Source organism: Triticum aestivum, chromosome 3B (assembly GCF_018294505.1).
Source record: "Triticum aestivum cultivar Chinese Spring chromosome 3B, IWGSC CS RefSeq v2.1, whole genome shotgun sequence".
In the NCBI taxonomy this organism is placed as follows: Eukaryota; Viridiplantae; Streptophyta; class Magnoliopsida; order Poales; family Poaceae; genus Triticum; species Triticum aestivum.
Window position 1 is genome coordinate 522032116 of NC_057801.1, and position 13621 is coordinate 522045736.

The window sequence follows — 13621 nt, forward strand, 5'->3', positions numbered from 1 at the left end:
GAGGAGACACGAGTGTGCTCGCCGCTTGGCAAGATCCACACATGGAGGCCGGGAGAGGAGGGGATAGGCCGTGTTCCCCAAGTAGCTACTGATGGACGATTTATATCTTGTGTTTGTTTATCGAGTCATTTTGGATTTAAGGGATCATGAACAACTCACAGCGAGCTGCCTGATGTGCAATTCCACATGTTTAGTACGAAGAGAAATCTAGAAAACGTTCCTTTTGGATGTTGTGTCATTTCTAAAAGGAATCCAATCCAACAATGAATACACAGGTTGGTGGGTATCAAGGCCACAAATATAGGTAAAGATATGATGCCGACTAGTCCTGTTCAGGCATGATGAGTTGATGGCACACCGAAGACAGTACTCGCTGTCAAGGCGTTTTTATTTTGTAATGCCGGATGAATTAAACGGAACACGTGATTAACCGCATGAAACACATGGCTGGGCGCTGTTTTGTCTTGATTGCTCTGCTCGTATCGCCAGATCCCAACACCGGAGACATGGCTGGGCAGGTTGAAGCCAAGCTCTGTAAGTTACGGAGTATCTGAAGCTTGTGTGTCAGTTCATTACAGCTACTTAGCTCGCCCACATCACTACTGGTTTATTTCCTGTGTGGAAGTTAGGCCTGGCGTTTGGCTGCACTGCATACCGTGGATGTCACCGCATTCATGTCTGCAACGGCGCCAAACTTTCCTGTGTGCAAGCATTTGGAACTACTCTGCCATGGCAGGGAGTACTATACGTAAGCACTGCTGGTAAACATAAGGTGATCGACCGGTTGGTGGAGCCATGCAGGGGAAATCAGCAGGAAAGGTTACATTATTGTTCTCATCGTGAAGTCACTCACAGTCACAGTACATGGGCCCCACCCAACTAACCACTAATTCCAACTGGCACTGATTCAAGGTGTTAAGAGATGGCATTATAAAATATCCTAGAAGGGACCTTTCAGTTTGTTTGTAACACTGTAGCAGCACGGTATCTCACTGTTGCACGTGTATGGTACTCCCTCCGTTCTGATTTACTAAAACCACGACGAGTAAATCGGAACGGAAGGAGTATATACGTCGGTACGAGTGCGGCGTATGTACGTGCTGGTCCTTGAACTGGTAGCGACTCACAGACGAATGTGGCCTCATGTCAGGTCCTCTAGAGGTCAAAAGTACGCTATATGCAAACCACAAGTCCCGGTCAGGTAGATTACGTAGCCTGAACTGCATTGCAGGATCTAGCGTTTATTCCATATATATAGTACAGTATTAATCAAATTAAACAAGAAAACAAATCCATTCAGACTTTTCCTCCCACGTGGTAACTATAAGTTCGCAGTGGCTAACAACAATAGTACAAGGCTTCACTACTCTACGATAAATGAGAATTTTCAAATAATATAATTAGCTGACCATCAACAACACAATTCAAACACTATCAGCATATATCATGGCTAACAGAGTTCAGAGTTGTATAAGCTATACTGTATTTGAGTTTAAGGGTGCATTTAGCAGAAAAATTATTGGGAAAATATGATTGAGATTGTTGTTTAATTAGACAATGCACAACACGGATATCCAGCGGCACAGTCCCTGTTAACTCCCTCGTTCCACTGTGTGTTCAAAATCCGCCTGTAAAGTTCCCAGGCTTCAAACTGCTAGCAGAGTGGCAGATACTTGGAACGAAGGGAGTATCAGATTTGAATACAAGCAAACAGCAAATGCATATTAATAACCAAAACTACTGGGAATAGATGGAACAGAACAACCTTGACGTCAGCAAAAGGCAAAAATAAATCCAAGCTCGTTAATTCACAATGGCATGCCATTAGTACGAACGTGATAGGCATGATGATATACTATGCCCTCATGGAGGAGATTTGGCTCGAGACCGATCAATGAAAGATGGCCGGCGCCAACGCAGTGAGGAGTCTGCCTCTGCACACGAGCCCCCCCTGACCTGCAGCTATAGTTGTAGGAGTATATAAGTATTGCCCTGGTTTTGCTTTCTTCTTTTTGGTTTTTTGATACAATAGTTTTTTGGGGTTCTGTTGGTATACGACTTTGGTTGGCTGCCTTTTCAGTTGGTTTGTTTGGTGTTATTTTGTGAACTTCTGTACCTTCTCACCATTCTTCTCATACATCTAATACAAAACGGCATGCATGTTGATACGTGTTTGTTATGGCGCTGCTAGAAGGAGGGCGCAAGAGGGCCGGCCGGGGGCCTTTTTGCCCACGGCCAGGCAAGAGGAAAGGGATTTCCTTCTTAATTCTTACTTAATTAGATTGATACATCTCCTCTCTTTATATAGAGAGGTTTACTTGACTCCCAAGCAAGGCTTACTTGACCTCTAAGCAAGCGACCCTTATCTCTAATTAACCCTAAGACTAACAGGCTCATTAGGCCCATTACGTACTCTAACACTACACCTCACCTGGACATGCAGCTTGTCCTCGAGCTGCAACCTAACCAACTTATAACCATGACACGACGCAACACAAACCTAACACCTAAAAATAAGCCTTTTACACCTCGGCTTGCTTTATTATTCTCAACCTGAAATGGACTGTGACGCTTTATTTTGGACCCCTTAACCAAAAGTGGACACCATCCGCACGTCGGACGTGCACGTGTACAACCACCTGAATCCCATGGACACCACCTGGACAAAAGGAGTGCATGTGTATGACCACCTGGAAGTGGTCGCAAGAGTGACCAGCAGAGGCGCCCTTGCGGTGGCCGGTGGCGGAATGCAGTGGTGCTACACGGTGCGCTGCTGTCGGTGACACCATGCCTTCTCCCTGCCGGACGACTGTTGGTCTGCACCGCACAGGGAAGAGTGGAGGGCTTGCGATGGAGAATGACGAGGAGGGGTGCCCCCCTCCCCCCAACCGCCGATATCGCAGACTTTGAGGTCGTTGCCCGCGGGGAAAACAGTAGGCCCGCCGCCCTTGGGGGAAACCGCATGCCCAAGATCCCCGACGCAGCGGATGAGATCGAGGTTCTTTGCGTAGTGAAGGGCAACTTGGAGGAGCGGCAGCCGCAGACCACGCATCTCCCGCATACGCCGACGCGCTAGGAGGCCGCGCGCAGCAGCCTGCAGCCTCACCACCGCCGACACGTGGCGGGCAGCGATCCAAGACAAAAGCGGTGACAGCGACGGCGGGGACTGGACTTGGTGGAGCGGGACTCCCGCCGGCGCGGTCGATGCGGGGTCGGAGCTGACCGACGATGGTTGCTGCAGCTGCAGTGGCTGCTGCGGCTGAGCACCGGGCGCGGCGGAGGCCGCCAGGAGCGGCGGCTGCCACTGCAGCCAGGGTTGGGCGGTGGTGGCGATGGATGGCAGCTGTAGCGGCTGCTGCAGTGGCCCGGCGAGCGCGGCGAAGGCCGCCTGGTGCGGCGGCTGCCACAGCAGGCAAGGCGGCGCGGGGGCGGCTATGGGCGTTGGAGGCGCGGCGGGAGCCGGCGCCGGCCACTGCGGCCACTGCGGGGCGGCGGCGGGCGGCGACGGCAGCTGTAGATGGGGCTGCAGCGTCCCAACGAACGCCGCGAAGGCCCCTGGATGCGGCGAGTACCACGGCAGGGCCGGCGGCCCGGTGGCGGCGGTCGGCGGCAGGTGCGCCGGCGGCCCGTAGGGGCTGGCCAGGTACAGCCGGATCCCCTGGACGGCTATGACGAGATCGTTGAGGACTCCGGTGATCTCCGAGGTGTAGGCGGCGGCCGGTGGTGCGGTGGAGGGCGCCGACATCTGGGCGGTGGCGGCGCCGGAGGATGCGACCAGCGGCGAGGTGTAAATGGCCAGCGGCGCGGTGGTGACGGTCGGTAGCGGAAGCGACGGGGTGGGCGGCGGCGAAGAGATGATCGGAACTGAGCTACCTGATACCAAATTGTTATGGCGCTGCTAGAAGGAGGGCGCGAGAGGGCCAGCAGGGGCCTTTTTGCCCACGGCCAGGCAAGAGGAAAGGGATTTCCTTTTTAATTCTTGCTTAATTAGATTGATACATCTCCTCTCTTTATATAGAGAGGTTTACTTGACTCCCAAGCAAGACTTACTTGACCCCTAAGCAAGCGACCCTTATCTCTAATTAACCCTAAGACTAACGGGCCCATTAGGCCCATTACGTACTCTAACAGTGTTCAAGAAAAAAGATTGATGTCATACAATGCTAGAAGTGCACAAAACACAACAGTTATGTTTCTGAGAATGGTGCACAAATCTCAATTAACCACTTGTCATCTTATCTGTAATTCTAGCGTACATCAGTCATATAGGAGGGACAGAACAAAAGCACCAATTAACAAAGTTATCCTTCAGCAACAAGGAAAAATAAATTGGGCGTCTCCATAGCAAATCTAATTAATGGAATCAAAGTTAAAAATAGTGGTAGTTCCAAATGCTTCCACAACTAATTTACTGACTGGATCACTTTCCTAGGTTCCTGACAAAATATTTCCCACAGTAGCTTTGCATTTCAAATATCTAGCTGAACTCATGGATGAAACGGAAACAATGCTTCTACTTTCCTAAATTTGCTTCAACTTGTTCCTTTTCCCTTTTCCCTTTCCGGCGTAACGAGTCTTTCAAGTTCAACCAAGACAACTTATATCCAATTATTATTTTGGGGCTGCCTGTCAATACCTATTACATCACAGTGTTATGTTACCCTACAGCTTAAGTCCAGTGGATTTTGCATGGCCTTATAGGCATAAAACCGTGTCTGGAAATGTTGTTATCAGACATTATCATGACAGATTTACACCACGAATTTGTCAGCACCGTAGTTCAGATTATGAGCATGACACTCAGGTTTGTAAGTGCAATGTGACTTTTTAATAAATTCCTCAGCTTTCCTAACAAGGTCAAGGTCATACCTGAAGAGGTTCTCATGTGGAATGATCATAAGTATTGTCTTGACAAGATGATCCGAGAGGTAACATGTAACTTGTGAGATATCACTAGAGGGTCCTGAAGTTTGTTATCATCGAAGGCTCATGTGTCGACCTGTATATACGGTTATGTACATAATGGTAGCAACACAAAACGTATTCTTAGAGACGTGGACATGTTTGCTAACAGGGCACCAGGCACACACATGTTGAAGTATTTCCGCCATGCAAAATTCAGAGACATGGATGACATGTCTGCAGAAACGTGGTCATTTCAGGATGTCATGTAAGTAGTTTGGAGGTGAGGGATATCTACTGGACTCATCCAGCAGCCTCATGCTTTGCAAGGATAACACTAGTCAAGAACAGGTGTTTGGCCTTCAGAAGGGAAGAGGAAAACAAACATAGTGCGTTGCGCAAGCAGTTGCCTATGGCAGATGTTGTAGGTCATTAGTCTTTAATTACGGAATTCTTTCCTATGCATGGACGAAGGACCTGAAATAAAGGGAATATCACAATTTGGTGAAGGTAGACAATCTACCATGCAACAAAGTTATGTTTTGAACTGGAAACTGTTCACATGGATCCTACAATGGCAACAACACTAGTGACAAAAGCCTTGCAACCATCTAAAAGTTATCACTTAGCAAAAACAGTACTCCAAGTCAACAGAACAGACACAAGGCACACAATTCTATTACAATCACAGTTAAAGCTGCAATGTCATTAAACAGCAGGGTTAATCTTTCTGCTCAGGAACTACTTGACAAGATAAGGTAGCTTAACCTTTTTCCCGAAGAGATAAGATAGCTTAACATGATGCGTTGTATGCAGAGTCACCAAACTGGAGCAGCTTTAATTGTGTAGGTGAACTGTTGGATCTGAAGCATTCTGCATCGGTGGAGGAAAGAATGGAGCGGCTGTAGTTTCTTGGTCAGGACTCACCTGCTTGGATATGGTACTATGGTTAGTGATTCTCGTACTGGACAGATCACGTATGTGCAGCTACTGCAAGAGGGGCTATCTGCTTACAAATTTATAGCCAGTAATCGGCTGGGTCTTTCAAAAACCATATTTTCAACTACAAATTTTCTTTAAGAGCAAACAGAACGTGCTCCAAAATACTCTGCAATTACTAGTACTTTCAACAGCCAGCAGGTCGTATGGACTATACATCTTATATTGTTCACACATCCACTCTCTCGAATGCTTATCGGTGACAGGATGCTGGTTTGATTCCGTGGCAGGATGTATAACAGTTCTAAGTTCCAAAATCATAAACTGAAAGCAAGCAGGAATGTGATAGTTCAAAGGAAAGATAAGCGAGACACAAGGTGTGAGCAAACCTCAGAGTTCAGTGTGGCGTGAAGAAGCCCTTGAAGCACCAAAGAGATCTTTGGCAATGATAAGCAAGCCCTCCAAGTCTTTGGCTCCCACCTGAAGGCAATCCTTCAGCAACCCCCCTTCCTCCACCTCCCACTTCACATCCAACACCACCTCCCTTAGCGGCCCCTAAATACAAGCATACATATTTACCGACTGAGCACTGCTGCAGTATTGTTCGTTGGATGTCAGGCTGCAAGTGGAGATGGGATTAAGTGGGACTAGTTAGCCCATCCCACTTAATCTTCGTTAGTGGGTTCCCATTGGATGATAATAATAATAATCGGGCTAGCCCACTTATCCCATTGGATCCAGTTGAAAGCCCACTTAGATAACGTCGTACCCAAACAAGCAGAGCGAGCCAGCGAGGGCAGTGCCGCAGCGTACTCCCGCCGCCGCCAGTCAGCCATCGCGTCCCTGCTTCTTCCTCCTCACACCGCGCCACCCCCGGCAGCCTCCCCATCACCGAGGCCACTCGCCTCGTGCCAGCGCGGCAGGGCGAGCAGCCGTCGTCGTTCACGGATGCCGGGGATCTGGGCGCCGGAGCAGGTCGGGGCGTGGAAGCTCGTCGTGGCTGTGTCATGCACGCCAAGCCAAGGGCGTCGTCGGGTTGGTATCCCTCCGTGATCATCGCGTCGAACACCTGCAGTGTGCAACGCCAAGCCGGAACCATGGCGTTGTACGTCCACTCGTTCTTCTTGCCGTCCATGCCGTCGAACACCGCCGTCGCCTTCTCGATGCAGCCGTACTTGGCGTACATGTCCATCAGGGACGTCTCCTTCCATCAAATATTCTGCTTTTTCCCGGGTACTCGGGTTCAAAATTCAAATACCCATGGATTTTTTGTTCCAGAATCTTTTCGAGTGCTCGTTCGAGAACTACGATCTTTGGCTCTAGAACTGAATCATTTCCTTGTGAGCGTATACAGCACGGTATTCCTCAGCAGTGCGCTGTGGACGCTTCGGCCGACGTCGTAGGCGCCTAGGTGCGCGCACGCTGAGAGCGCGCTCACCATGGAGCTCTCGTGCGTGCATGCATAACCATCTCATTCTCACCTTTGCGTCCACATACGCGTCAGGTTTTCTCTTCGTGGAGCCGCCGCCGCTGCTGGCGCTACCGCTGTAGGAGAAGGAGTTGCCGGGCTCCTGCGCCACCGCCGGGTCGTGCCGAACGCCGCGTAGCACGCGCCGCTCAGGTCCGGCCACTCTTGCTGCTGCAGGTATCCAAACGCGCCGCACAATGCGCGGTCCTTGTCGTCGTCGTCGTCGTCGTCGAGCAGGCCGTGGAAATGGCTCTCCACGGACGCCGCCTGACTGCCGCCGTAGTGCGCCATTAGGTACCACCGCGCCAAGATCGACCGAGGCGCAACAACAGCAACATTAAGGGAGGGCAATTAAGTCGGCGCGAAGGTTTGGTTGATTCTTCTGGTGTAGTGTAACTAACTATGGATCTTCGAAGATAAGCAACGAGGCGAGGCTGGGTAAAGGAGGGCCGGGTCCTTGTGCTTCAGCTGGCAGATGCATGCAGTGGCTAGCAAGTCCCGGTGCGTGCGTGCTTGTCAAGTGGGAATCCCACTTATCCCACTTAATCCTTATTAGTTTTGGTGGGATGCCCACTTTCTCAATATCGAACTGTGTTGGGACTTGGTGGATTGGTGGTGGGACTCCCAACTATAGTCCCACCTGCAGCCTGAGTTGGATGACCTAGGGACCAAGTCACGTACCTGCTCGGAGAAGGCAGAGAGGAGGCCGTTTAGGAGCTGCGTAGCGGCGGCTTGGAGGTCACCGTAATTACGGCGCAGCCACTGGGCCGCATCGACGGGTGACTTTAGGCGCGAGGCCTCCGCCGCAGCGGCGAGGAGGCGGGCGGCGGCAGTGGCGCAGGAGAAGCCGCATCCGGTGACGGAGGAGAAAGCATAGTGGCGGAGGTAGTCCCAGCCGAGTGCCCACGCACCGCGGGAGGAGAGAATGGATAGGTGTGAGGCGATTCGGTGAGCACGGGCAGCGGCTGCGGCGTCCCCCCGGTCGGCGCGGGCGACCGCGATGCGGGTGAGGAGGGAGTGGGAGAGGGAGAGGAGGGAGGCGACCTCGCGCAGTGGGACGCGGAGCGCGTAAGTGCGGGGAGGAGGTGGAGAGACTAGCAGGAGGACGATGGCTATGAGAGGGAGAGGGGGATGGGAACCAGATGCTCGCCGGCGGCGTGAAGCCCCGGCGAAGGTCATCGAAGGCGGCGGGAGACGGAAGAAAGGGACAAGTCTGTGTGAATGCTTACCAAATCTGATGTTCTTTTGGGGATGCATCTCCAACGCCGACCCAAATCGGACACGTCCGTCGAGCGGGACCAGTCTGCGAATCCTATATACTTAAAAAGTTCACCCTCACTACTTGATTTATCTCAACATGCAACATAGACACCTCAGCACCAATCACATCCAGCCACGTCACACCTCATGCTCCTTATGTCTGACCAAATATATTAGTAGAAAAAAAACTTTAGGATTTATTGAAGCATACATGCCAATACAGTTCAGCGAAACGAACGGCTGCTTCATTTGCCATAAAAACACATACGCCATTATGGTTCCGTTTCCAATGTAACAGCCGAACAGGCGCCCTCCCTTAGAAAAAAGACCCTCTGCCTCTCTCCCACGTACCCACAGAAAAACGTCAGTTTTCCCCCTTCCAACAAATAGCTCAGCCGTGGGGAAAGGTAGAAAATGAAGCCAGATCCAGCGACGGGCAGGCGATCTCGGCGTGAAGTCCAATTCTCTCGCGCGGCCGTCGGTCTACTTCACCTGCAACTCCTCTCTACGCAGGCCAGGTCACGGTTCCATTGCCAGCCGCCCAGATCACCGCCGAGGGTACAGCCGAGTCGGCCAGTTCGGGTCGTTATTATGCTCCTAACCTACCCGGCACGCCCGATGGTCTACCTTGCCACCGTCTCTTTGGCAGCTGGGACGCGAGCCGGGTTGTTGTTATGTTGCCGGCAACCTACAATCACAGATCGTTGATTAAGCCAGAACCGATGAGGCCTCTGCCCTGCTCGAAGGCCGCCGGCGGCTGCGACAACCATCGAGGAGTTGGCCTCCATCAGCAAAGAAGACTATCACTCCAGGTTAGTGGCTGGCACCAGGAATACCATGGTTGACATACTTCTGTGTGGTACAATCATATTATATTCTGCCTTTGCGATCACTTCCTACTTTCCAGTCACTACTGTGCATTCCGCATCATCTGTGTCTCCGAGCACCAAGCTTCCAACACTCCGCTATCTACTCCGCATGATCCAGCATGGACTTCACGGAGTTGTTGTTTGACTCAGACATCAGGGAACATATACCTTTTTATATTATACAGTGAGAGTTGGATTTTGTCCATGTGTCGCACACAAGTGTTTGATTACTAATATATGCCGTTTGCTTTTCTCATGCCTTTTCACCAACAATATTGATGTCTATTTGCAAGATGTCTGCCAAGGAGTTGTCAAAATTGTCAAGCTGGCCATATACCAGACTGAACTTTGTTCGCCCCAATTAAGCCTTTCAGTTTACTAACTTTGTTGCATGTTATGTTGCATTCTACTCACTAAGGTGCAATTCTTTTCCTCTGAATTTGAAACCATAATGTTGTCGGCAGCATTAGTATAAAGGTTTGCAATCTGCTCCATCCAACACTTTACTGTAAATTTGCTCCTCCATATAGGTCATTATATGACAACTGGAATTTTAAGCATTGACTGGTATTTATTTGCAGTCTATGATAGATATAGAAGCATCAAAATGCAATATATGTCCATCTTCATTATGCTAATTAAAGTTGTACCTACTATTTTTCTTTGCCTATTAACAGATTCATGAAATAATTCACTGAGGTGGCCAAATACATTACTTTCATAAAATACATATGCGTCTTCTTTTTCTTTGTTAATAGTTTGATGTATTATTGTTAATGTACAAACTGATCTTGATTTTTCAAGCCGGCACAATTTTTCTTGCCAGTTGAATCTTGCCCATTTGGATCATGTCTAATGTGGCAAAGGTGACACATTTAATATTTTTTGCGAGACTCCATTACCGAGGTGAGACATTCCCCACTTATTTGTCCAAGATGTTGTCTACGATTTTAGTGTTCAATAAAGCTGCTCGACACTTTAGGATACGTTGTGCTTCACACCCAAAACAAGCTTCAGTTAGTTTTACCATAAAAAATGTTGCGCCATTTTGTAATGGGTTTGTGACTACCCAAAAATATATAAAATCTTTAAGTTTGTGACTACCTATTAAAGTTCACATTTCTCTTTTGTAATGGGTAGTCACAAACTTAAAGCTTAGTTTGTGGTTAATGCAGTTCGAAATTAGTTCTGGTGGTTAATTTTATTTATTCAATGTTTCTAATTGGGCAAATCCAAATTAGTTCTTATACACGGGATTCATTTTGCCTCCACGGCAATCCATCAGGTATGTAGCAAATGGTCTAATTGTTACTCATTATTCTATATATTTTTTATCTATATTTTTAAAATATTCATCTACTAATTCCCGCAGCAACGCACGGGGTATCATCTAGTATTGATATAGGAGTCGGCCATTCAACCGAAGCAATAAATGTACGAAAAAAATAACGTGTGGATGTTTGCATCTCACCCATACGCATAAATCGACGTCCGTTTATGTTTGCACGAATCTTGGCATGTTTTGCCAGATTTTTATGCCAGGTAGGACTGGGCTGGTGTGTGAGCATTCATCCGGTCGCCCACACGTCCGTTTCACTACGCGGAGGGGCTGGTGTGTGGGCGTTTAGCAGTTCGCCCACACATCAGTTTTCATTCACGCAGAGGTGCTGGTGTGTGAGCGTTTATCAGTTTGCCCACACGCCCGTCTCCTTTCCCACACCCAAAGCCGTCAGTTGCCATGTGTTTTGCAGGGTACATGGCACCTGCCCTAGTGTGCTTATAAGCAGATGGCAACTCTCTTTTTACCCGAACATGTTTTTTTGCCTTGTCTTTTTGTAGTGCTACATGGCACCTTCCTAGTGTTAGTAGGTGGCAACTCCTAAAGTTTTCAAATCATGGCAACTGTAGTAGACCAGACGATACATGGCAACAGCTGCAGTTGTCCAAAAATGGCGTCTGACACTTGACCTGAGATGGCAACTGCAGTTGAGCAACCATGGCAACTGTAGTTGTTAGACATGGCAACTGTAGTTCAACAACATGTCAACTACAGTTAAACGAACATGGAAGAGGGTTCAGACCATGGCAACTGCAGGGACACGTGGTGACTGTCATGCGGGGCTTGCGGGGCCGTGAGGTAGGAGGCTGGACGTACTAGCGTGTGGGCGTTATCTATTTTGCCCACACGTGAGCGTGTGGAAGGAACCACGAGGCAAAAGACCGGACGTGTGGACTGGTTCTCTTAGATACCACACGAAACATGTGGCTAGACCCTTTAACGCCCACACGTGTGGGCGTTATTTAAACAAATTTAATGAAAGTGAACAAATTTAATGCATATTTAAACAAATTGAACGATTTTCATTCACACTTGAATAATTTTTACATAAAACCGTATGTTTTTCATCTAAATCAGCACAATTCATTATATTTTGACATATTTCAACTAAATTGTACTCTAAATCTAGTCTAAATGACCGCCGGCACCCGCTTCCCATCTCCGGCCCACCACGAGCCCCGAAAATGAAGCTATGCCTTCGCAGCCTACAAGCGGTCAATCGACGGTGACGAGCCTGTCAAGTTTAGCTTCAACGGGAGGGAAGGAGTGGTGGTCTTCCTGGGACCCGAGCGCCGGCGGCCTCCCATCTCGTGATGAGTGGATTTTATACATACTTTTTAGAGTATATTTTAATGCTAAAATCACTTATATCATATCCATCTAGCACTTATTTCGTGTCCTCCATGCATAATTTTTGGTCTTTACCCGTTTTTCCAAGTACATTGCACAATTTTACTTTTATTTAGTGTTTAATAGTTTTTATCTATTTTGTGGTCTTTTTAGGTATGTTAGCCTGTCCGTGGACTTGCCACATCGAAAGGGATCAAGTTGGGGTTAAACCAGAGAAGTTCCATGCACCAGACTCGGGCATTTGGAATGTCAAAAAAGAAACTTTTCCAAAGTGATCCAAATCAAGATCTAGTACCACCATGGGATCGGCGTCGTTCATACGAATCCAACAAGCGCAAGAACACCGAATTTCAAGTTCGTATGAAGAAATGATGGCCGGTTTACTAAAGGGTAACTAAGAGAAAGACGACGTCTCGTACGATTGCAGATGATCATACCAACGCTCGTACCAACTTTAGAGAAGCCAAAAGTTACCTTTCTAGACGGGTTTCTTCATCGGTTCTGTCTCTATGTTCCTACGCGGCCTTGGCAGAGAAGGCATGCTTTGGGAGAGGATTTAGCTCCCCTGGAGCCCTTCGATGAAGGAGGAAGAGCCACAACAATGGAGGACACCTGAGAAGGCCTCCTCTAAGAAGACCTCCAACCCTAGTGTTGGAAAATGTTTCATGGAAAATAAAAAAATTCTATGCACACGCAAGATCTATCCATGGAGATGCATAGCAATGTGAGGGAAGAGTGTGTCTACATACCCTCGTAGACTGTAAGCGGAAGCGTTTATTAACACGTGTAAGGGCATATTTATCCCTTAGGTGTTTCGGTGATTGATGACAATGCTTTTGCAGACTAATCGTGTGCCTTGAATTTCTCAGATACTTCGTCACTAGGCACGAGACGATTCGGTGCCCCTCGGAGACTATTGAAGTCAGCGTTGTTCTACGTTTCTCTTTGGTGGATTTGAGTCGTAGGAGAGCCGTACTATTAAGAGGGGGTCCGCGTCGGAAAGGTTAGGGTGGAATCAACACGTACACTTGTCCCTCCTTTCCCTGCACTTTGGAGCTGCCCTTCGTTATCTTAGTTGTGCGGAAATCTGACGACTACTGCTGTACTTGCGGTAGTACCGCAAGTACAAGCGTTAGTACCGCTGTGTGTCACGGTAGTACCGCCCCTCTAGAGCGGTAGTACCGCGGCACCCAGGCCTTGTGCCGCTCCGGTGCGGTAGTAGGGGCGGATGTAATTTTTTACATCCACGCCCCCCACGGTAGTACCGCTCATCCAACGCGGTAGTACCGCGGGGGCCCACGGTAGTACCGCTCCCTAGGAGTCGTAGTACCGTGGCCCTCCTACCTAGTACCGCAGAGTCACGGTAGTAGGCGCGGATGTAATTTTTTACATCCGCGCCCGCAACGGTAGTACCGCGCCTCGCGAGCGGTAGTACCGCGTCGGATTTTGTACCACCTCAGTTTCAGCGGAAGTAGGCACGGATATAATTTATTT

At 48.9% G+C, this 13621-nt stretch overlaps 1 protein-coding gene across 1 annotated transcript; it reads right to left on the reverse strand.

Moving 5' to 3' along the window:
* Positions 1-4338: 4338 nt before the first annotated feature.
* LOC123065642 (uncharacterized) lies at positions 4339-8512 on the reverse strand. Its single transcript, XM_044488887.1, has 3 exons — positions 7991-8512; positions 6231-6396; positions 4339-5829 (listed from the first exon to the last, which is right to left on the reverse strand). The coding sequence occupies exons 1-2, from the start codon at positions 8486-8488 to the stop codon at positions 6232-6234; spliced, it is 663 nt and encodes a 220-aa protein (XP_044344822.1). The 5' UTR covers positions 8489-8512; the 3' UTR covers positions 4339-5829; position 6231.
* Between the last annotated feature and the right edge of the window lie 5109 nt (positions 8513-13621).